Consider the following 25,606-nt stretch of genomic DNA (forward strand, 5'->3'; position numbering starts at 1 on the left):
TTCCACCTATATTTAGGGTAGATCTTTATATTTAAAATAATTTTAGTGGAAAGAGTACTTCACAGCAGTGCCCAGAAGCTTGCATTTTTGTTGATTCCAGATCCAGTCAAATTTGAGAACCAAGATCGGCCATCTCACAGACTTCCAAGCCAAGGAATGAGAGCCATTTCTATAAACCTTAAAAAGTAAGGAAACGGATTCTCCCTAGCACTCCCTCAAGGAATGGAGCCTTGCTCACATCTGGAGACCTAATTCAGACTTACAACTTCCAAAGCTATAAGATAATATATTTGTATCATCATAAGCTTCAATCTGTGGTGATTTTTTAAAAGAGCAACACAAAACTAATACAATACATTTTGTAGAAAATATATAATTAAATATAAGAAGTACAATAATCTTAAGTAAACAGTTTGGATGTTGCCCTTTGTACATTAATACACAGTTCTATTCAAATTCAAGGTCAATCTGTAGAAAATTTATAAAGTTCTCTCCTGTACTTTCCCAATTCACAACCTCTAAAAAAGAGGTGTTCATATCTGCTTACATATAATGTTTTGACAACAAATGTGTGGGACTTTCCCTCACATTAAGTCACTCTGTAGATACCACCTGGGTCCTACCATTATGTTATGATACCAACCAAGATTTAATGTAGGATCCCAAGTTAAGGGCATAATCTCACAAGAATGTATTACAAAACCCAGAAGTTATTTCTGTACAAATGCCAATTTATTATAAAAGATTCTCTTGGGAGGCAGAGGCAGGCGGATTTCTGAGATTGAGGCCAGCCTGGTCTACAAAGTGAGTCCCAGGACAGCCAGGGCTATACAGAGAAACCCTGTCTCGAAAAACCAAAAAAAAAAAAAAAAAAAAAAAAAAAAAAAAAAGATGCCATTGAGGAACACCCAGATGGAGACATAGGTGTTCTCCATAGAGGGGTTAGGGGCTTCCACACCATTGACACAAAAAAGACAGCTCTTACATTCAAAGGAATAAAAGTTTAGAGTTTATTCTAGAGCAAAATATGAGTGACTATGGCTTGGGAATATAGATTGAGGCTTCCCAAAAACCCTGCTACAGTGTTGTATCACTTACATGCATTTTCACAGTAACAGAACAAAGTCCTAAATCAAGGCATTTTTTTTTTTCAAATACATTGGTAGAAACATCAGATAGGTTATAAGGATTACAGCAAAGTAGGCATTTAATTTTATCTGAGGACATTCTTAGCTTTGGGACTCATGAAACTAGAGGTCTTTTCAAGGACAATTTGATAGACAGGACATGAGTATTTAGCAAAACAATAGAAATACCATCCCTGACCGGGCTTATGTCCTCCCTAGACACAGGCATTTGACCAATAGTACACGAATTGTCTTCCTTCCAGAGAGTAGGTCTCAGATCCTATGAGAAAGCCATTGGTTACACCCCTACGAGTAATGTCCCTATGCCACCAGTGGACATGTCTTGCCTGTCCAGCTATTTGTTTACTTTTCTGTTTTATTATAAGATTGTATTAAGTTTCCCATCTTACTCCCATCTTACTCATAAAATTATTTCATAATTTTATGAAAATTAATGTTTGACCAACAAGGACACCCCTTGCTTATGTACGAGTTTATGTGCTTTGTTTGATGCTGTGACAAAATGACCATCTGAAATAACTTAGAAGAAGTTGTTTTCAGTTCACAGATTTAAGCGTTTCAGTCCACCACAGTCATTGAGTGTAGTGAACCAGGGCAGGGCACATTAAGGCAGACAGGAGTCATTGCAGAGTGATAACAGGAGAGGCCCAGATATACCTGCGGAAGGATACACCCACATTCTTCCTCCAACTTGCAAAGTTCCACTACCTCCTAATAGTCTTGAATCTACCAATGGATTAAACTATCCATTCACTTAGTCAGAGCTATCATGAATTAGTTATCTTTTAAAATTCTCCTTACAGGCATATTTACATATGTGCTAAACTGATACCCTACACATTAAGCATCTCCCAGTTTAGTCAAGTTAACATTATTAACCATTACAGTTCACCAACTTTAGATTCTATGGTACAAGCAATGGAAACATTGGAGACGAGCTAAAGTTTGGAAGGTAAGCAACATTATATATCTAAGGTTCCTCTATTTCATATAGAGTTTAGTGATAAATATATATAAAGTAGATTGGATATAGTTATGGGGTATGGAAGTCCATTTGGAAGCTCTTGAAGGGGATCTACACAGTAAATGGTAGGGTTCTGATCTAAACACAGAAATATGAATATACAAGAAGAATGTTCTTAACATGAATTAAGAATTGGTAACTGGTGAGCTAGGCAGCAACTCAGGGAAATAATGTGATTGAGGGATTAAGGAATTGAAGGATATGCTAGACCCATAAAAAATGGGTTTATTTTCTTTTCCCATCTACAATAACTTTCTAACTAAACGTTATAGTATGTGGAGCCTTGTCTATAAATAGAATACTCTGAATAAGAAACAGAAATCCACAGCTAGATTCAGCATCTGTTCTTGTGAGGACAAAGTATTCAGAATGAAATACAGCCAACTTATCAAATAACTTGTTCATTTCCTTGAAGAATACCACACAGTGTTCAGCACTGGTCTTCACTAGTCATGTGCTGGACACTCAGAGGTGGCAATAGCTAAATAAGGTTGGAAAGTTGAAGCCAATGCTGTTGTCCCTGTATATGACCTCTATATCCACCACTGTGATATACCAATGGTTACCTATGGGTAACCATTCATGTGTCATTTGTGCTAGGGCTATGGTGATTACAGGCCAAGTGATTTGGGATGGAAGCTTCTGGGATTATTAGACTGTGACACACACATCCTCACACTTTACACCCACTCCCAGATGTCCATCCTTATGCTTCTTTCCAAGAGTCCCTTGTCTCTGATCTTTCTGTCTTTTTTCCTTATAAGACTCTGAACAATTAGAGAGAGCATACATTACTGTTCATTAGACCATAAATGTATTGTCACTTTGAGTCACTTCTCCACACAAGACAGAGAACCTGATGCCCTGTTTGGTCGGGGGAAGATGACCCCTTGCTATGCTTTCCAGGCCAATCCCGTAGTTAAACTTGCATTGAAGTTACCTCACCCAACTCTACTTCCTAGCACTTTTGTCTATTTTAGTATCGTTCTTTCCCCTTCTTAATACATTTCATTCCCTCCTTGCTCTATCTCAGGCTCAGATTTTCTAAGGACTCAGCTGACATTCTTTTTCATTGGAGAAATGACATTGAGCAGAAGGGCAGAAGAGCAATGGACACTTGTAGGCTGATGCCTTGTGTGTGGTGTGAAGTGTCATGGTAATTGTTTTATTCAGGTGAGAAGAAAACAGGAGGGAGAACTCAGAATACAAAGGAATGAAAGGCCTCATCCTCCTCCAGCCTTGAGACTTTCTGGACTATCTGTAAGGTCTCTAGACTTCCCATAGAAAGTTATACAGGCACAATATTGTTTTATTTTAGTGCTGGTGTGTGGGGAACAGACCCACAAAGCTTGAGAACTCTTGATTCAGTGAATATTAAATAAACAATACATAAAATGATGCACCCCAAAAGCATGTGAGGAAGGTGAAGACAAAGCAGAATGCCGACTCAAAGTTCAAAGTCTGGCCTTGAATTCCATCTCTGTTATACTGGTTGTAGAATCTTGGCCAGTCAGATTCTCCCCGGTGATTCTCAGTGTCCTCATCTGTGCAACCATAGTAAAGAAGATTTAGTGTGAGTGTGAAATAAAACAACATTTGTAACAACATAGGTGATATGGTTCCTGGTTGGCTACATATCATATAAATGGCTATTGGCAAATCTCAGGAAATCTGTCATTCCTCAAGTAATAATAATAATGCCAAAACAAACCATATCAGTATTACCCTTGCAAATAAATTACTCATTTCACAAGATAACTCCAGCACATTATCAATCTCCCAAGGAAGACAAATAATTCCTAAGAAGGCAGACTGGGTTCCTCTCTATTGTCTCACACATAGATACAGCATTGTTATATTTCAAGTATAACCTACAGATAAACATTGAAAAAGGATATGCTTACCAAATTGATAAGTAAGTATGCAGTATGTCTACTCTAAATGTGCTTGCCACCTGACACATTAATGCTGGTCATTTTGTAAAGCATTCTCTAGTGTTCATTTAAGTCTGTGTCTACATCACAATTAGAACATGGAAAATCTCAAAGCCTCTTAGTTCCTATTCAAGGGCAGTTGGGGAAACTTGCATTTGCATCCTTGATTTGGGTGCTTATATGCACAGTGTGTTATAGCAACTGCCCTCACATTGCTGATATAAACACAAGAGACAAAGAGAAAAACTATATAAGTAAAAAGTGCAAGACCCTAGATTTTTGCATTTTACCTCAGAACCTGGGCATTTGCCCTATTGCTTTCTAATTACCCATATATAAGTATCTACACCTTATTCCTCTCTGCTAAGATCTTATTTTCCATTCTCCAAACAGCAATTCAAGATCAGGGGTGTCTCTTATTGACTTCAAACAGAGCACCACCCTGCAATGGGTCCACACATACTCAGTTCTCCACTAGAAGAGGCATCTTTCACTTGGTCCTTACCATTTCCCTGAACCTACCCTCTACTTAAATAGTTCAAAGCATGTCATATGTAAGAAAACTAGCCTATCATCCCTAAATGCTACCCCTCTGTATAGAAATATGATGAGAAACAGATCAATATTTGCTTAAGAAACAACAGTGACTTAGACCAGACGAGGTAGGCCTGCATATGTAAGAAGTCCCAGTTGAAATACGTATAGGTGGCAGTCTCAGTAAGATGTAGTAGGTACTCTGCATCTCTCCATCTTCCTACCTCAGCAAACAGCTCCACCTTTTCTCCAATACTTAGGGTAATGTGTGTCACCCTTCCTTTCTCTTTTCCCTTACCCATTCTTCCCACGTTACTTAGTATGACCTATTAATGAGATTACAACCATTGATCCCAGGCCTCTGCACTCTATATAAAGTACTTTACCTCTGAACCACACATATAGTCCCAGAAAACCACTTCCTTCTACATTCTTTTGTGTCCTTTCCTGGGTAGAAGGAATGACCAGTCCTACTACAGTACAATCCTTAGTAGGTAAGGAGATCCTAAATATCTTTATACATTACTCATGTAGTCAACTTATGTAGCTTAGCCAACAACTTTAGGAAGACTGTCAAGATAAAAGTAATGGGGGATGGTGGGCCATGTAATACACACACACACACACACACACATATATATACAGAGAGAGAGAGAGAGAGAGAGAGAGAGAGAGCGCACACTGGTTTGTGCACATCTAATCATCAGATACTTCCTACTGCATCAAAGATGAGGGATGGGGCTATATAGGCTTCTGGCTTCCCCCAAACTACTCCCAGAAGAATGTCAAGTGGGGCATGGAAGGTGGACAAGGCAACTACTCATGCTGAAGCCAAATACAGAACCTCCACTGTGCAAAGCCTCCTGGCACACAACACATAGCATCTACAGTGCACACCTTAGCAGGTGCTGATATTCTTATATACCTGTGACACTAATGCAACCTTTAGAGAGAGGTCTTCATCCCTCCCAAACATTTTCTCCTTCCTTTGTGCTTCCTTCTGCCCACTTCTTTCCAGCCTCTTTCTCATGCCCAAATACTCACTGATCAGTTTTCTATCACTATAGATCAGTGCACACTTTCTAGAATCTCATGTCATTACAATTACGCAGTATACAAATCTTTTTTTTTTTTTTTTTGAGACAGGGTTTCTCTGTATAGCTCTGGCTGTCCTGGAACTCACTCTGTAGACCAGGCTGGCCTCGAACTCAGAAATCCACCTGCCTCTGCCTCCCGAGTGCTGGGATTAAAGGCAAACGCAATCACTGCCTGGCAGTATATACATCTTTTCTCTAAGCCTACTTGGGTTGTTCTGTGATTTACCCATGCTGTACATACAAAGAGTTCACTCCTTTATTGTGGGAAGTATGTCATTGTACGAATACAAATGCTTTGCTCTTTTACTACTATATTTTTTTTAAATATCTGGGTCATTTCCTTGACAACTACAAATGATGAACACTCATAAAATTTCTGTATGGACATGTGCTGTTATTTCTTTTGTATATGGATCAAGGAATGGAGTAGAGGGTATCTTTTTAATGCTTTAAGTCTTCCCATAGGTTCAAAGTGGCTATACCACTGCACTTTTCAGAGTACATTGAACTGCACCATTGTAATGGCTCAGGTGTTGCATTCCCTCGTCAAAACTTAGGATGCCACTCTATGTTGGTTTGTACAAACCCCCAAGTCTATGATGCTGTCTTGCTGTGAACTCAGTTAGCACTTCCCTAATGGCTGATGAATTTCCACATATGTATTTAGGTATTTGTATGTATTGATTTATCACACATGTTTGGGAAAGTTTTCTGATTGTTGACAAGCCATGGGTTTTATTCATGTGGCAGATTGTTCCTGTGTATGTGTGAAAACTTCTTGCTGCTCATCCACAGAAGGAAATTTAAAACACGAGAGTACTCAGTGTATGTGTGTATAAATACATCCTAATCAGTCCGGAAAAATGTGTTTTCAAGAACATATCACAAAGTAAAATCCCCCAAAACCTCAAAGCCAGTGCCCATGGGTGGAGCCCTTTGCTTAGCTATATTTGACCATAGAGGTTTCCCTTAGGCCACAGAAAACTCAGAACCCAGAGTCAGGGCTGGCTATGTGCTAACAGGAAATGCTGCTGTAGCTGATAGGACAGGAGCCAGAACACAGTTACCAGGGTTCCTATGGAAACAAGATAGATACCAAAAGCTGGGAAGAGCTAAGTATATCAATGACAGGACAGTGAGCTTAAGAGCATATATAGATTCAGAAGTCAGGTAAGCTGGGCTTTGAATATGCTGTAACTATAGGGCAAGGGGTCTTGAGCAAGTTTTATTTAGAAATGTTCAACCAAAGAATTCTATGCAATTGTGATACAGTTTTAAAAATTGAAAACCATTGCTCACTACCTTAGATTACCATGAATGTCTTCGATGGAAGAAGAGACCAAGAAAGGGAAGCTAGGGTTTGTAGTGTGTTCAAACATGCCAGCTAGTTCATACATATTGCTCTATTGATCCTAACCGCAACACCAATTTCATTTTAACAACAAAGAGGCTCATGTGGCTAAGGCTTGGGCTCCTGTGTAGCTCTGTAAGGAGTCAGGAGAATCTGTAAGAGGTCTAGTAGTAGGTCTTCTACTCACTGGGAACATGTGCCTGAAGAGGATGTGAGTGCCTCAGAATATTTTCCATTCCTAGCCACACCCACAACCAGAGCCTGCTCTCTGATGGTATAAGATAGTCACCAGAAGCCCCAAACTAGAGGCCAGCCAACTGTTAATGGAAACTGTGAGCCAAAATAAACCTTTCTCTCTCTAGGTTGATTTATTTGAGACATTTGTTACAGCGATGGAATGCTGGCTAACAGAAGCTGATGCTAAGGGAGACTGACTACATAAGTCATGGCCTTGCATCTGAGCCCGATCCCAGGCTCCAGCAGTGCCATCATATCTAAGGCTTGCCTGTGGCATCCCTGTGTGTTTTTCCTCCCACCTGCTTTGTTTCCTCCAATGACTTCTAAATTTTATGTTCATTTTGCCCTGAAACTAGGCCAAACACAGCGAGGGTATAATTTCACTCTATTTTTAAGCAACTTCTTAACTTTTTGAACTTCCCCCATTACTTTCTTTTTTCGCTACCATTTCCTCTACTTCTCCTAACACATTCTGCATGGTTTTGAATCCTGTATTTAGATAACACAGAATACAATCTGAACTGTTGTGCAATTACCTTCCTGTCTTCTTTTTGCCCTAAAGATGGGAGCCAGAGGTGTTTACATCACTCTCCAAAGGCAATGGGCTCCAAGCTCCTGTTTAGCTTTCTTGACCATCTCCTGACAAGCGCCAAGTGGTCATCGATGTCTTCATTTATGTAACTTCCTCATTCTGCTTTGAAAGTCACTCACTATGGCACAGTGTGTGTGTGTGTGTGTGTGTGTGTGTGTGTGTGTGTGTGCACGTGTAAGAGAAACCAAACATTGATCCTTAAATCAGTGCTGCATGCTGTAAGATTTCACTATCTTGACTTCTGATGGTGTTTTAGTTTACAGATTAATGTTTTATTTGTCTAACTCCTATCAGTTATATGAGGCAAGAAAATAGTTTCCTCCTTTTATCACCTGTTTTCTACTCCTTCCTTCTTTTTCTTTCCTAATTTCCATGGTCCCACTGTGTTCCTAGACCACCATCCTCCTACCACGATCTCATAAACTCTGGGTTTACATATGTGTGCCACTATGCCTGGCTTATATATTATTTCTTAAAACCTCTGTGGCTAGTAATAAAGCAACCTTCTTTCTTCCCACCTTAGGTTGGAATACTGAGAGAAAAAAATGTCCAGCTTCTCTTGACAGCATCAGCTTTCCTGCAAGAAGATTCCTCAGCTTCCACACACTTCAGACGCATTCTGAGGGTGGTGGCTACCATGACAGTGTTCAAATCATGTCTGTTATCTTATTGATATGTCTGACAGCATCTGAGTTTTGTTTGTAGATCAAAAAGTTGTTCACATATAAATAGCACATTTAAATATTCCCTAAGTACCTGCTTTGTCGAGAGACAGCTTCTCCAGAGGAGAAGGCAACTGCTTACATTAGGAAGCCTTCACAAAGCTGCAAGTCGTTGTAGACCTCTGTGTTACTATGCACCTGAAGTCCCATGGGAAACAGTCAGTAGGCTATAGCAGAAATGAAATTGCAACATCCTTAGCAGCCCTAAAGAAGGAAGCTTAGATGTGTACTTAATGCGTCTTTTCATTTGTCTGAGGATTGTAGTTGAGGTGATATGTGTTCAAAGCAAGAAGTATCCTCTGCCTTATCCTTAAACCATGTCTTCAGTGTGGGTGTGTTTTCTCATGCCCCAAAGTAAACTGGCTTGAAAAGAAGACTTAATTACTTTTGTTTTATTGTGTGAGTGCTTGCCTGTATGCATGCATTTATTCCATGTGTTTCTAGTACCTTTGGAGGCCAGAAAAGGGTATTGGATCCCCTGGAACTGGAATTACAGACAGTTGTGAGCTACTCTGTGGACCTGGGAACAGAATTCCAGTCCTCTGCAAAAACAGCAAGTGCTCTTAATTGCTTAGCTATCTCTTCAGTCCCTGACTATTGTTTTGTTTTAAATGACAAGTATATGCAAATGATTTGAGAAGTAAAATAAAACACTACTCAGAACATAAAAGTGAATCATATAAAGGGAAAGCAGTTAATGAAGGCAAAACAAAGTCAGCATACCCAGAAGACACCAAGCTAAATCCTATCTATTACAAAACAGAATGCTGACCCCATATTAATGATTATTTGAAGACTAACCATAAATAAAATGTTGTGTGCATTCTATAAAGACAATGTGCTGAAGAGTCAAAGTAAAGGATAGTCTTTTGCCTCTTGGCCATCAATAAAATAATCTGAGAATAGCCAGAGCCACAGGACTGGCAAAGGGAATTGAACACATGCAGAAAAGGAGGTTGTTTGTTTGTTTGTTTGTTTGTTTGTTTGTTTTTCGAGACAGGGTCTCTCTGTGTAGCCCTGACTGTCCTGGAACTCACTTTGTAAACCAGGCTGGCCTCGAACTCAGAAATCTGCCTGCCTCTGCCTCCCAAGTGCTGGGATTAAAGGCGAGCGCCACCACGCCCGGCTGAAGAGGAGTTTTAGCATCAGGGAAATGTTCGCTCTTTCTTTACTGGCACCACAGAACTAAATATGGAGTTAGAAAAATATTCTTAGTGCTGACAATATGACTCAGGGCTAAGGACTCTGGCTATTCCTTCAGAGGGTCTGGATTCAGTTCCTAACACACACAGACACACACAGACACACACAGACACACAGACACACACACACACAGACACACACACACACAGGGTGGTTCAATTACCGATAATGCCAGCTCGAGGGGATCTAGTGTCCTGACTAATAACAGGACCAGGAAGCTCTCAGAGCCCAAGTGGGAGCTGCTTACTCTTAAGACTGGAGAATCACATGGCTCTGAGATCAGAAGGCCTAAAGGAGCTTCATGACATTGATAGTCTTCATCACTCGCTCTCTATAGACTCCAGGCCCTCAGCGCTGACACTGTCTAGTTCTACCATCTGTTCAACTTGCCTTGTAATCCAGCCCCGTCCTCTCTCTGCAGACTGGGGAGACATGCTAGCCAGGCCACTGCCCATGCCTCTCACACATGCAAGGACCCGGAATGAACTAATTTCTGAAAAACTTAAAAGGAACTCAAGGGCTTAGGGGTGGCCCTATGATTGTAAGAAGTGATGCGTCATACTCCAGAAAAGAACAAAGGGATGACCCCACCCCCCTTCAGATCTCAATCTAAACAGCTTTGGCGTAAAGAAAGACCCTCAGCTGCCCCTGGCTTCCTTGGGTCAGTTTCTCAGGAACTACAGAAGCAAAAGCTGAAGGCAGAAATCTCCTCTTGAGAAATGTCTGCGTGAGATACATGAACATGAAGCTGTGAACAATAGCTACAAGATCAGAGAACAAAGGAGAATTCTTAGTGCTCTCAGCACACTTCAGCAACAGTTTCAAAGACAGGTGATGTCTAAAAGAGACCAGGCATATGTGATGAGAGGCAAGAGCCTACTACCTGACCAAAAACAAGACACCAGCAGGACAGCTGGAGACAGTTTCGCTTCCATGGGGATTATAATCACAGAGCATTATGTACTTATTTGCTGTTTGACTTTTTTTTCCCAACCTACAGAGGACCTCAGAGATATCCTAGTCCATGCCTTCATTTTCCACAAGAGTCCTGAAGGCCTGGAAAGGCTATGTAGCCTACCAACATAGCTCATTATATGGCTTATGGACAAAGAGAGGGTGGAAGGACCAGAGTGAGTGGAGGGGCACAGGTGTGGCACATGCAAGCAAACACCTTCAACTCCTAGGTTCTTTTTGGTTGAATTACCATAGACTTGGACAAGTCATGCACTGAGCTTATCTACACACGGGCTTTCCTCAGGAGGCGATGAGGACTTGAACATTGTCCTTACTTCCCAGTCCGTGAGGCCACCTGGATGGCTTTGATCCACTCAGTACGCTCCTTGGAAGTGGCTGCCTGCAAGTAATAATGAACTTCATCTGCTGTGATGATCTCAAAGAGGTTCTCTTCGTCACTCTTCTTACCTGCTAAGAGGGAAAGTCAAATCACCTGTGGGTACCAGAAACTCAACTGTCCCTCTTCCTTCCCCAAGTCGTGAAATGCCTATCTCCTAAAGTCTACATGCATAGTTGTTGTCTAAGGATACAGGCAGTATTTGTAAAGATAGTTATGTAGAATGATTATTAAGAAACATGTATAATACTCAAGATGAAACATTTTCTTTCATCATTAGTCATTGTGTTAAATTGCTTGCCTTTGCACACCAATAGTATCTACTGAGTAAATTCTGATGGTGTTTAAGGAGTTCCTTTGTTTTGCTCATAATATAAACATAGAGCCAACCTCAATACACATTATATTAAAAGGTACATATATTTATATATATACAAACATGCATATATAATAAACCCGAACCAGATCTAACATCAGTCTTGTAAGTATAATCTAAACTGAGACCTAAGTCTGAGCGCTTAATAAAAGATGAAAAGGCAAATAAAGCCAAAAAGTCAAGCCAGAGTGATTCCATGGTCTGCCACCCTTTAAATGGTATGTCTTCATTTGATTCAAGATAAATTATCAAGAGATGAAGACAGACAACCATGCATCAAACAAAACAAATTGTTGTGTAGTTATTCCTGTTGAAATTTGGTCATTGTTACATAGTTTTCTGTGTAATTGTGTGCTCAAAAATGATTTTGTTTTTAAAAATAGAACAACACAGAAAGGAAGTCTGGCAAGTGACAGGGAAGAAAAATGAAAGCAGGCTGCAAATGCCACATCTCAGTGACACCTTGTGTCCTCTGGGCTTGACAAGGTCGACAGTCACATGGTTAACCCACGTGTCAATCAATGGCATCTAGTGCAGCCCCTTATTTTCAGAGCAGGACCTGAGATCCAGCAGAGTAGCATGGCTCACAGTGGGTTTTGTGGCAGATTAAGTAGCACAGAATTAGCCAATTGTGCCCAGTGTTCTTCCCACTGAGCATTCTGCATCACTGCATTGATGTTCTCTTTGTTGTAAAATATTTCCTTATATGGATAAGTACATGATGTTTAAGGAAAGCCACAACATCAGGGATCATGGTCAAGCTCTCTATGGAAGCCAGTTAGGTGGTAATGGGTTTTTCTATCATTGTTCAGTGACTACTCAAGGCATGCACAAAACACCTCTTTTCCCAAGTTCTGAAAGGTGGGTCAGCTCTTGGGAAGGGATTGCACTAAACTCACTCCAAAATTTTCAGACAGTTCATTTGTGCGTGTCATAGATATACGAGCTATAACGAAGTTCCTTCTTACCATCGTGACTGCTCTCTACTGAAGTCACCACACAGCCTCTCAAGTGGACTGCTCCCAGGGGATCTTCACCCTAGAGGAGAGAGGGGCTGCTGTGTCTCCAAAGTACACAGTGTGGGCCTGCCTGGTCCCATTGCTGGAGACCTAGCATAGGGTCAGTCTGTCTGGTAAGAGCAGAGAGAGATGGAAGAAAATCCTTTTCAGAATGTCTACTCTCCCTTTCTAGTTGATGTTTAGGAAGAGGCTTCCTGGGAAAGACTCCAGCAGCACAGGAAATAATAAGAACTGACAAGTGATATGCAGGAACTTGAAACTCTTCTCCACATCAGTGGAGTAAAATCAGCTGAGTGGAGAGATGCCTGCAGAACAGGAGAAAACCTTGGCCAATTCTACACCAAACATGATATTAGTTACTATCTGGAATATATGACAAACTCCTAAATAAAATACCAAGGAAAACATATCATCAAAATAAAAATGGGGCTAATGAAATGGATAGACAGTTCTCAAAAGAAGAACCACAAGCAGCCAATACATATTTGAAGTACAAATCAAAATCGCATTGAGGTTCTGTTTCACCCCAGTCAGAAAGGCTGTCATAAAAATAAAATAGTAAATATTGGCAAGGATATAGAGAAAAATGAACCCCTACACACTGCTGCTGGGAACGTAAACTGTGACAGCCACTACATAAATCAAATGTGAAGGGTCTTTAAATGATGAGAAGGAGGAAATACACTATAGTTCAACCTAGAAGTTGGATTGGATGGATAGGTAATGAAAATGTGTAACATATACTGTAGGACTGTGAAAAGCAGCCTGGTTCCTGGTTGAGCTAAGGCTAGAAACCCCGGTGACCCTAAAGGGATGGAAGTCATTTCGACCAGCTCCCAGGGAACAAGGCTCCTGGAATGAGGCCGCAGCCCTCCGTAGATTTGTGACCTTCAGTCATGTAAGGGCAATGTCCCAAGCCCCTTCACAGGTAGAGGACACAATCTGTGGTCATGTAGACTCAAGACAGATCTCCATTTTAATGAGGTACCTAAAGGCCTGGAGGCTTAGCCAATAAACTCTCCTTCCCATACACTCCTCCCTGCAAAAGGTATTTAACCTCAGGTCCATCCTGAGAAGTGGGTATGGTTTGACTCCTCCATTTTCTACTATGACAATAAATGCCTTAAAACCATGGACTGCCTCTTTTCATTGGGATCCACCCTAGGGAGCAATGGAGAACGCTTTCACATAAAGAGCTGCCTTCTAATCTGTAGAAGGCCTCTCTGAGCTCCCAGCCACTGCTTCAACCAAGCCAAGCCAAATCCAAGCCAGCCAGCAGCCAACAAGTCAAGGACCAGCTGGAGCTCCCAGCTTCCCCACTCTGCCCTGAGCTAGATCCAGCCTGGGGGCCCTACTCCCTTCTCATCAGCCTCTGGGTGTCCCAAAGCCTGAGAACTAGACAGCCTCAGCCTCCCTTCTGACTCGGAGACCCCCGAGCCAGCTCTGGCTGTCCCCAGGACCTCAGACTGTGCTTCCCCGCTCCTGGAGTGGTGTCCCCATGTTTTCCCTACACCTGCCTGGTGACAGTGTGGGGTAAGCGCAGTCAAACTTCCTGTCTCCCAGAGCAGCCCAAGCCCTGTGGTAGAGCAGACCCTACTAACCCTACAATATACAGCTATAAAAATAGCAAACTATTGACACTTGTAGGAAAAATGGATGGAACTATAGACCATTTTGTTAAAGCAAAATACACCAGACTCAGAAAGGTGACTACCACTCATGTTTTCTCCTGGGAAGACATGAGAAAGTAGACTGGGGACAACAAATGAGGAGGAAAGGTATAAAAGGAAGGAGGGGAAAGGGTGTGAAGACTGTATGAGACAGGAAAGCAGGAAGGAAGAATCGAATGCGAGTGGAGAAGAGGGGACACAGGAGAGCATTGAGGCAAAGAAATGATAACGAAGAAGATGTGTGTGTGTCAAAATGAAACACATTTGACTGCCAAGAGAAATTAAAGTGACTATGTGTGTGTGTGTTTATCTCAAGTGGGGCAAAATAACTTACACTAAGATAACCATATACATATAATATGTTGATATTGTCTTCAACTCCTGGAGGCACAAGAACTCAGATAATGCCGAGTGAAACAGTAGAAAAAAGTAGCAGACTAAAAAGAAACAGAGTTCCAGGACAGCCAGGGCTATACAGAGAAACCCTGTCTCGAAAAAACAAACAAACAAAAAACAAACAAACAAACAAAAGAAACCTGAAAATGGAAACCAAAGTAATAAAACAGCAGGGCATGGTCTCAGCTCATTCACACTGCAAAGCTTCTATTTGGATCGCTTTATCTACACAAAATCTCACCCCAGCAGGGTCATAGTAGTGCAGGTAGGCTGGGTCTTCTCTCAGAATGAACTTTCTCACTTTCCAGTTTTTCCTCCGGTGCCCCTGTACCAAGAAACAACACAGGGAAAGGAAGGGTGAGTTGGTAGCATCACTCTATACACGGTGTGTATGTAAGAAGCCTGCTGAGATACAGGATAAAAGAAGGCCATGGTGAATTACTGGGACCTCACCACGTCTTTCTCAGGGAGCCAACAGCAAGACCAGTTAATAAGGCAGATGTTATTGAATCACTTGGGTAAGTGAAAATATTCCTCTGCTGTCTTCTGGCTGTAGAATTATGTGAAATGGCACACTACTGTACGTGACTCGTGGAATAGTGCTGGTCATATAACTCAGCTCAAAACATGGCCCTGTTCTTTGAGGAGTCAATGATCCATAGGAAAAAGACTATGACAAAACACAAATAAAATACTAGACATAAATACGGAGTTCAAATAATTAAATGAGAGATGTGTTATAATAGGAAATTATACAGATGTGTTATAAGAGAAAATTATACAGAAAGGGTTAGACTGAATGCAAGCCACAGCTGTTCATTCATCCCTGTCCTGGTTCCATTTATCTAGTACGGTTATCTTTCTTGTACTGATTCCATTCCAAGTATGATTATTTCCCTTGAAATGCAAGTGAGAAGCAAGAAGGGGAACACAGTTCTCCAATCAGACGCAGTTCTTCCCATCTGTGGAGTGTGCAACTCGGGTATCCTTTCTAATGAAAGTGTAAACCTTCCCTACAGGTTAACTCTGGGCAACTCCAGTGGAAGCAGTGGAAGGAGAGTTGATCTTTTGAGGAACATAAAGAAAATTTTTAAATTTGTTCCCAAGTGGTTCTGATATGAACCACGGTTACTCATGGGGTAAAGGATTGGGGCAGGCAAGCAGAAGGAAAGCTCAGTAACTCAGGACTCTGCTTGGCTTGGGCTACAAACACACCTCTTTCTTTACAATGAATGCATTTGGCAACTTGGATTCTCATCTCCCTGGAGCTGCACAAACATCCTCTTCCAAGCAATAAAATAGAACTCTCCTTCTTTCGCAGCCCCTTGGTAATTCCCCTTTTGTGGTTGCCTTATGCTCAAATATGTCCTGAAACGCATGTGGGAACTAGAGAAAGGACAAACATGACTTGAGCAAATGTTGGGTTCATATGCAATAAAGTAAACTTTTAGGGAAAATCTCCTATCATCGTATCCATAACTTTGAATTAATGTGATTAAATTCAGAAGTTATGGCAAAAACACATGCAACAAAGAAAAACGTATGTAACCCAAGACCCAAGCTTGTCAGTCAAAACAGAACCACCCGAACTATGCCCCTAGGAATGAATACTTCCTCCTCTGAACTCCTTGAAAAGAAGTTACATTGTAACTGAAACTGCACATAACACCCCCACACACCTGCACACATACTTGTACTGTGCCTGTGCCCATGTCCTTGAACAGGACCTGACCTTAGCCTACTGATCTTATAAAGTTGGCCTCATGCCATAGCTTTATGTCCACAGTCTGGAATGGCACCTTTTGCTCTTAAAGGTTACCAGAGAGTGTGGCCTGTTTGTATTTTCTGGTCACCTTGAAGTACTTTACCATGAAATATCTTTATCTTTTTAATGCCATCTCTTCGCCAACTTATTTCTCCCTATTAAAAAAGAAAGGGCAATACTTTCATTAAATACTTTGCTGAGATTATAAACATGCTTCGCCATCCTCTGCTCATATTAGGGATTTAGAAAAAAATTAGAAGGTTTGAAAAAGGAGGAAGGGCAAGATGGAATAGTGGCAGTCACTCACCTGCTTCAGTAAACATCCCTGCTTGATGATAACCCCTCTGAATTCTTCTCTCAGAATGACATCATCATCACTGGAGTTCTCCTCACAGAAGAATCCACTGTCTGGCTGTTGGGAAACCACACCGCAGGTTCTTAGTATTCTCAAGAACAATGCTATACTGATGTCCACACCCCTCCTGCCAGCCACTGTGCCTCTCTGCTGCTGCATATACCCTGATATGAAGCTTCAGGGTAACTCTGGGTTTGTTGTCTGTACTGGCTAGTTTTGTGTCAACTTGACACAGCTGGAGTTACCACAGAGAAAGGAGCTTCAGTTGAGGAAATACCTCCATGAGATCCAGCTGTAAGGCATTTTCTCAATTAGTGATCAAGGGGGAAAGGCCCCTTGTGGGTGGGACCATCNCTGGGCTGGTAGTCTTGGTTCGATAAGAGAGCAGGCTGAGCAAGCCAGGAGAAGCAAGCCAGTAAAGAACATCCCTCCATGGCCTCTGCATCAGCTCCTGCTCCTTGCCCTGCTTGAGTTCCAGTCCTGACTTCCTTGGTGATGAACAGCAGCATGGAAGTGTAAGCTGAATAAACCCTTTCCTCCCCAACTTGCTTCTTGATCATGATGTTTGTGCAGGAATAGAAACCCTGACTAAGACACTGTCTAAGCCTCTGCCATCCTCTTGCACCTGGCTGCTGCTCCTTATGTATCTCTATTCAAGTATGACCTGACCAGTAGCCTTTCATTTTCTGTGATTCTCCAGGTAATATCCTATGTCTGGCTAATCAACATCTCCTTTCTCATGGGACGTCATTGCCACATCTTTGAAATCAGACAGCACTCTGATGCAACAGTCTTCACCATGATCTGTTACCGAGCTCCACCCATCTCTTGCCCTGAGAGAACCAAGGGCATGTGTATCAGCTCCTGAGGTCAGGATACTCAGTGGATTTTCTGAGCTCTAAGAGAGTGACAAACCACACAGCGGAGGAGGGAGCTGCTGTGGGGAGTTAATTTAGCACCCTTCATTTAAAAGGCTATAAAAAGCTAGACCAAAGGTCTGAAGCGTGAAAAAGTACTGGTAGTGGAACTTCCCCAAAAGTGAAACCAACCGCTGTCTGGGATGTTCACTTCATTTGTACAAGCTGGATGGTTCTCAACGGAGCTTTCCTAATCTCTACTTCTACATATTGATCCAAAAATAGAAACAAAGCTGTCCAAAAAAACCCCTAGAAGTCCAGTGTTGCTGAAATTGTCATGTGAACGCTAGTTAGGCTCATGTCACATAGTATGAGCTTAGCAATCTCAGTAAACATAGCATAAGAAACATACAGGTGATGGGCGGAAATGTATATAAAAGCCCAGTGGATATTTTATTGTATATTCGACACAGACAACTCATCACACCTGTGATTTCATGGACAGCCCTCTGCAGAGAACATCCTAGCAGGATGGATGCTGTTGCCTTTCCACTGCTGTGCTCCCATTGTCTAGGACAACATGTGCCAAGCACTGGCACACAATTTAATTTTAATTAAAATAAATTAAAATTAAAATAAATTAAATGATTGCTTAAAACAGTGGTTCCCAACCTATAGGTCCTGACCCCTTTGGGGTCAAAAAACCCTTTTACAGGGGTCACCTAAGACCACTAGAAAACACAGCTATTTATGTTAGATAAATAACAGTAGCAAAATTAGAGCTATGGAGTACTAACAAAAATAGTTTTGTGGTCAGGAATCCCCATATCAAGGGGAACTGTATTAAAGTGTCCCGGCATTAGGGAGTTCAAGAACCACTGACTTAGAGTAAAAAACGGTAAGATTTCAAAGGTAAGTGACAGAAAACTATTCAGGTAAACAATCACTTTCTTTAAACTGCTCACTTGGAGAAGGCAGTATTTGAGGGAGCAACTGTGGAGTCTAGAAAGTACTGGTATGAGAGATGCTTTATGGCCTTGTGATGTCATCGCTTCTAGTACGTGTCTTTTAAGTATCTGTTTATTTGTGTGTTTGAGGGGAGATTGAATACACATGAGAACGTGCATGCCACTGAGTGGAGGTGGAGGCTCAGGGAAAGGCTTTCCCTCCAGATGCTCTCTTCCAGCCAGGAGGAGTTTCCAGGCTTCAACTGTAACCACTTTGCTCTGACTGGGGACAATTTCCCAGTGGAAGTGTTACCGCTCCTCTCTGGAAAGCCAAGAGTTCCCAGCAAAAGCTCTGCTCCAGCCAAACTGTTACAGCTCAGCTTCAAAAGGTGTCTGGGCAGTTGAGAGCCAAGAAATACCACAGGGCACAACAAACCTCACACAAGAGATGTATTGGGAGGGAAAACCCCAGGAGGGTGGCTATTTCTGCCAAGGTAAGAAGCAGCAGGAAACTGGACAGAACACTGGGTTTATATAGGGTTCCTTGCCAGAGCTGGAGGGTGGCTTTTCAGGGAAGCCTTCGTTGGAGGGGTTATGTGACCTGATCCTTGGGGCAAAACTCAGGGGTTGGTGGGATTTTTTTTTTTTTCTTGTTGGGCAAGACTGTGTCACTCTTCTGCCTCTGGGCTGGGAACAGCCATTATAGCTCTTAGAAAATAGCTTATGGCTGTTAGGGAAGTGTGAAGGTGGAACCTGGCCACTTCTCCTCAGGGGAAGGCCTGGCCACTTTCCTGCCTTGAAGGCTTACAAAGTTGACAAAGTATACAAAGTTTACAATGTTTAGGAAGGGAGTTCACAGCAAGAGAAAGACTGAGTTATTGTGACGAGCCAATATGCAAGAGTTGGCTCTCCACTTCTACCATACAAGCTCTGGGGACTGAACTCAGGTTATAAGGCTTGGTAGCAAGCACCTTTCCTCCCAAGCCATCTCATCAGCTTGTTATTAACATCTCCATCCAGCCTTGCCACCCATCTAGTCTCTTTACGACTAGACATTCTGTTTGAATATGTGGCTATAAATTAGTTATTCTTAGAAAAGCTACCCATAATCCTATGTCAACGAGCACAAGTGGGAAGCTTTTCACACTTACAAAGTAGTAGAAAGCATCAGGGTTGTCCAGGAAAGGGTTTTCAGCTATGCCATCTGCTGCATTCTTGGACAGATCTCCAGCAGGCTGCAGGTAGCCTTCACTGAGCAGGGAAGCGGAGATCATGAGGCCTTCCTGGCGATTCCGAACTAGCTTGTTAGAAACCAGCCAGTCAATGACACCACTACCTGGAGGAGAATATCAGAGGGAAAACTAAAGCTTTCCCAAGCCACAAGCCACTGACTATCAACCGCACACTGACTCCAGTGCACACAAAAGGCCATCTGGACTCCGAGAAGGAAAAAGAAAATCAGTGAGTCAGATATTTGAAAACAAAAAGAATCATGCAAAAGTTAAAGAATGTGTGTGAGCACACATGTACACATGCACACACAACTATTTATGTATATATGCATATATATACTTATTCAGTACTTTAAAAAGAAATATATAAATTATTTTTACTACTTCACACATTGAGCTTGTACAAGATACTAGATTACTAGATACAAGATAGTAGTGGGCAGGTTGACTAGTAAAATGTAAGCGTTAAAGTTAATGATGCTCTAAGCCATTCATTTTGGTATGATTGGGTCAAATCAGAAACTGATTTTTAAAGTAACTGGGCTGAGACTTAAAATATGAGAAGGTGTTTGCAAGTATTTGCGATAGGAGCTGAGGGTCCAGCACAGGCAAGTAGCAGGTGTATGGACAAGTGCAGAAACACATCACAGACATGAGAACAGAGATGGAGCTGCTGAGAAGGTACAAGGTGTCAAGAGGAGGAGGAGGATGTGCGGCAGCGAGGAGAGTCTGATGCTGCATTAAGAAATCCGTCAACGAAGACATACTTCAAGTTATTAGTTATCAAATAACACAATGGGATGTGTGTCCTAAGTTAAAATTGGATTACATCACTTGTGTTTGTCATCATGCCTTTTAAAGGGTCAGGCAGGGACACTGAGTAATCCTGTTACTTAGCTTTTTTTCTCAAGCGAAAACTGCACAGACAATGAAATGAAGAAAATTTATCAGTGGAATTATTTGCAAGCTAAAAATGAAGTCTTGCATTGATAAAGTGTGTTCCTTACAACTTCACACAGTGATGCCCAATTTAGCAGCCTACTAGTCCTGGGTCACTGGAACTGGAGCATTGGGTATGGGACACCTGAGAGAGCCATGACCCCTTTTCAGAGAGTGAGCCCTCCATGAGTTTCACACCTGGAAAGTTTTACCTCCATTTCTTTCTCTGTGAAGACAATAATTTCTTCCTTAAATTATTAATGGAGAACAACCTCACAAGAGAGGTAACAATTACTGGTTCCATTTGAAAAATAAAAAGCTTAAGACTTGAGGAGTTGGCATAACCTTGGGCCTCAGTCGAGTCTGTCCTGGACCTTCATTTTGTATGTCTCACATTTGAGTGGTTCTTGTTTGACTGGGTGTGCTGGAGTCTGAAAGACAACCTCAGGCCAAGTTCTCTGTCATGAGATAGTCAAGGTTCTCCATTGCATGTGAGCACTGAGTGTGTCCTAATCTCTGCCTCTCAGCTGAGACCACCTGACTCACATGAAGACTCCACACATGGAGAGTTCTGGAAACTATAATGACCATCCACAGGAAGGACTTGAATCTTTGTGAATAGTCTGAGACTCAGAGGTATGTATATTCAACAGAAAATCTTGGATCTGCCAGCCAAGCCTACCAGGAACTCCTTCTTATTCCTTTGGCCTAGGCTTCTCTCATAGTGTCTCCAGTCCTACAGCCTTAGGGTCCTGCCTTGCCTTGGTTGTGTCCCTTAATAACCTGATGCCATAGCTTTGTCCTTACTTGATGCTAAAGGGCCACCGCTTGCATTTCCTAAAGTCCCATGCTCCATGGTGCAAGCCACATCATTTCCTCTTCATCTTCCAGACCCTGACCTAAGCCATTTTCATAGATATTCTGTGGACCTAACATCTTCTCAGATGCTTAAACTATTATCATTCCCCAAGCTGTACCCCTGTGGCATCTTTTGCAAGCATGTTTACTATGCTGTGTCTGACAAACTCCCAAACTATACATCCCATTTTGCTTTCTAAAATGAGTCCTCAGATTTTACAGATGGTAAATTCATTTTTTCCAGATTATACCCTGTGCATTTTCACTGTAACTAATCATCAGAAATCTTCCCCACAAACTCCCTCTACTTTGAGGCACTGCCTCCTGTTCACCTCAGCAATTCTTAGTTCCTCATCTTTTCCCGAAATCATGGTGCTGTTATTTAGATATACAGCCTCTTTAATCATGCTAAGTACTTGAAAGCTTAGCTCTCAGAATGCTTTGTATGGGTCGGGTACTGTTCCACTGTAAAACCACAAGCCTGGGAAAGCAGGTGCACTCTGCTTTTCCCACTGAATAGGTGGAAAGCACAGAGTGACTGACTATCACCTGGGGCTTTGTGGGGAGTAAGCTGCAGATCCAGGGTTTGAAACCAGGCAGTATGTTCTTAGTGAATGTGTTTTCACAGCTATGCTACAGGGCATAAACACCTGATACCTGACCATGCACGGCATTACTAGCATTACCATTTAGATTTTTATACTACATATCTCAAGTCCTGTTTATCACAGCATGGGTTGCAGTACATCGAGCTGTGCCCTTTTCCAATACTTTTTCAACATAATACCAAATATTGGACAAAAGAGATGTTTAGTCGACATAGCTGTGATTCTGAAGTCTTGAACAAAAACAAAGGCTTTTACTCCCATTATTACTCTTTCAGCACAGACAGAATACTTTTCTCTTGTTCACAGCTGTGGATAATGTCATGGTCCCTCCTCAGCTGCCTGCTTTGGGAGTGCACATCATTTTACCTGTGAGGCAGTGATTAAAAACTTTCTTGTCCTTCTCCAGATTCAGTTCCTTTATTCCTTTTTCAGGGTCTTTCATAGACAGATACAAAGCCCTGCGCAGAGATAAAACAGAGGTAAAGGAGGAGCCTTTCGGAATGGTGAACTACCTCAGATGGGCCTTCACAAGCTAAGTTGCACCACTCCATAGCATAGCCCCAAGAGTTCTCTGTCTGTCAGACCAGCAGTAAAGGGCAGTGTTCCAACTTACATAGTCACATGGCCTGCAAAGCATTTAGCAGCTGTGCTTAATATCCCTTAAATTCGTTAATCTCCTTGTTGATTTCATCCTGATGCCTGAGATGAAGAGTTGTCCTATTATTTGCTAAAGATTGGGAGTTCCCAGGGCCATCTTTAAAGGCCCTGCAATAGTTTGGATCTGGCCTGTCCTGCAAGCACCCATGCCTGAAAGGCTTGTGCCCAGCTTGTTGCTGTTCAGAGGTGGTTGAAGATTCTAGAAATGTGGTGGGGATGGCTCTTTCAGTAAAGTGCCTTGCATGGAGTCCCCAACACCCACAGAAGAAGTGGGACACAGTACCTTGTAATGTCAGCACTGTAGGGGCGGAGACAGAAGGATCTGGCCAGGTAATCTAACTGAGTGAGTCAGTGGGCTCCAGAGAGATTTTGGCTCAACAGTCAGGAGGAGGGCACTTGAGAAGGTGTCTGAAATTAGCCTCCAGCCTCCATATGCCCCTGTGCACATATGCACATGGACCCACATATAGGTGCACACATATGTACACGCACACACATAGAGCTTTTTGAGTTATTTATGGACATGTCCCTGAAGAAGATATGGGGATCCAAATTTTTTCTTTCCTATCTCAATTGCAAAGTGGACAGATATGCTGTATTAGGCATATGTAGCATGATGTGCTGGCCCCAACCACCACTGTGGGACTAAAAGCAATAGGTCAAAGGACACCCTTTGACCCACCTTTCCTAAATTGATTCTTTTAAATATTTGTTAAAGCAATGGAAAAATAAGTCTCCCAATTCCTCAAAAGCTTTTCAGCAAGCCATTGGTTACCCTAAAGTTGCCTTAAAGAAAGAGATTTTTTTTTTCAAGCTTATCTTGTTTTTCCTGAAAGAGGTAAATTAAAATAGTGGCCTCTTATTTCCTCCCCCTCAGAATAATAAACTAAAAGTAGCCTTGTCAGAGTAATTCTAAGTCTCTGTGCTCCCAAATAGTTTGAGCATCTTTCCCCACTTAATTCTGACAGTGCCAGCCAATCTCATGATGTCTGAAACCAGTGACGATGGCCAAACCAGATTTCTTCTCTTGGGACCTTACCCAAGTGAGAGGAGTGGGAAGTCTCATGAAGCTTAAGCTGACTCCATTCCTGTGGCATTGCCAACTCTGACATTAGCTGTACAGAAAGCATATGGCTCATCCCCTCTCAGAGACCACTTTCAACTCCAGCCCACATGAACTGAATTCTTATCAGATGCATTAAGCAGCCAACATGAGAGTCTTTCTAACGAGTCTCTTGTTTCAGGCCATGCTTAACACAGAAGGCGAATATACCAAGAGGAATGGCAATCCTGGGAAAGGAAGCACTTGTGATTAGAGTAGATGTAAAGAACACTGCAAAGTACCCATTTCCCAGTCTCTGTTGGGCCTGGGATTCCCTCTTGTTCCCTGGCACCTCTCTATCACTAAGGTCAAAGGGTGGAGAGAGGCAAACTCAGAAAATTACCCCAAGTCAATTGTCTCTGGCAGGCGAATGGACCGTCTTGTGGATTTTCTTGCAAACTTCTGGCCCCCTTCAATGCATTTAATGGCTTTCTTGATATCCCGAACCCAAGCGTCTCTCTCCTCCAGGAAGGCTGCCTGGAAGAAGTGGTCCTGCTGTTTGGTTGTAGTGATTTTTAACACAAACTGAAAATCAAAAGATATTCCATTAGAAATGACCCCTTTCAAGGTCTAAGGTCCTTCATGAAACAGCACTTGATACAAACCTGTTATGGCAAAGAAAGAGCCCAATGCCAGGGTAACAAACAGATGTTGATAAGAGGGGATGCTTATTCAGAAAGCACTGCTAACATCAGATGGACTCCAAGGTCAGCAGGTAACACAGTTAGGCCCATAAACTGAGCCTTAAGAATGGATACGGAGAGGCAAGCAGATTTCTGAGTTTGAGGCCAGCCTGGTCTACAAAGTGAGTTCCAGGATAGCCAGGGCTACACAGAGAAACCCTGTCTCAAAAAAAAAAAAAAAAAAGAAAGAAAGAAAAGAAAAGAAAAAAAAAAGAAAAGAAAAGAATGGATAGGGGAGGAAAGAGCTAAGAGAGGCAGAATTTAAAAAGAATACCCAAGGTCAACAGGTGACACGAGGGTCTTGGTGGCTCATAGTATCAACTCACCATCCGTTTGCCAAAGTCTTGACAAGGGCTAGTGAGAGTACTTCCTTTCAGCGGGATCATCCCCTTGGGGCTGTTGTCACTTTTCTTTTTATAAAACTCAATTCCATCTTCTAACAGTACAACCCACATGGGTTTCCAGGTATTAAACACGCTTCCCTGTAACAACAAGAAAGAGATGAGAAGCTAGCACGAACAGGAGAATTTGTGACCTATACTTTCCACTTTACAAAACAGATTCATACCTTCCTGCAGTTGACTTTAAAAGTGTTTTGTGATAATCTCTGTGGACACAACATGAATCTTCCCAAAGTGATGACTTCTCAGGACACCATTATATCTCCTACCTGTTGCCATTCACTTCAAGCTGGCCACTCTCTGACTGCCCCTTCCAAACTCTGCCTCTCCACTGCCTTAGCTCTCCCCTCCCCTTCTCTGTCACTAAGGTTCAGCTTAGTGGCCAACTGCCCTTTGTGGCCTTGATGTGAAGGTCTCCTCCCTCTTTCCTCGCTGACTGTTCTTTGCATCCTAAAACTTGGTTGTATGCTTCTTTATATACTCATTCCAGATTAGCTTTCTGCTACTGTGATGGAAAAAAACAAACAAACAAACAACAACAACAAAAA

General features: G+C 42.0%; 1 protein-coding gene across 4 annotated transcripts in view; it reads right to left on the reverse strand.

The window, feature by feature from the left end:
• Positions 1 to 986: 986 nt before the first annotated feature.
• Plek (pleckstrin) overlaps positions 987 to 25,606 on the reverse strand; it is a 75,789-nt gene continuing 51,169 nt past the window's right edge. For 2 of the 4 annotated variants that reach the window (XM_021176345.2, XM_021176344.2), the window contains exons 2-10: positions 24,984 to 25,139; positions 24,318 to 24,499; positions 22,582 to 22,673; positions 19,730 to 19,914; positions 16,727 to 16,831; positions 14,896 to 14,979; positions 12,538 to 12,607; positions 11,132 to 11,264; positions 987 to 3,716 (exon numbers count right to left, since the gene is read on the reverse strand). In XM_021176345.2, coding sequence (XP_021032004.1) covers positions 3,713 to 3,716; positions 11,132 to 11,264; positions 12,538 to 12,607; positions 14,896 to 14,979; positions 16,727 to 16,831; positions 19,730 to 19,914; positions 22,582 to 22,673; positions 24,318 to 24,499; positions 24,984 to 25,112 — 984 coding nt within the window. In that variant the 5' untranslated portion in view covers positions 25,113 to 25,139 and the 3' untranslated portion in view covers positions 987 to 3,712. Of the gene's footprint in view, positions 3,717 to 11,131; positions 11,268 to 12,537; positions 12,608 to 14,895; positions 14,980 to 16,726; positions 16,832 to 19,729; positions 19,915 to 22,581; positions 22,674 to 24,317; positions 24,500 to 24,983; positions 25,140 to 25,606 lie in introns of all 4 variants that reach the window. The other 2 variants (XM_029484038.1, XM_029484037.1) reach the window with 1 other exon arrangement.

Source organism: Mus caroli, chromosome 11 (genome assembly GCF_900094665.2).
Source record: "Mus caroli chromosome 11, CAROLI_EIJ_v1.1, whole genome shotgun sequence".
In the NCBI taxonomy this organism is placed as follows: Eukaryota; Metazoa; Chordata; class Mammalia; order Rodentia; family Muridae; genus Mus; species Mus caroli.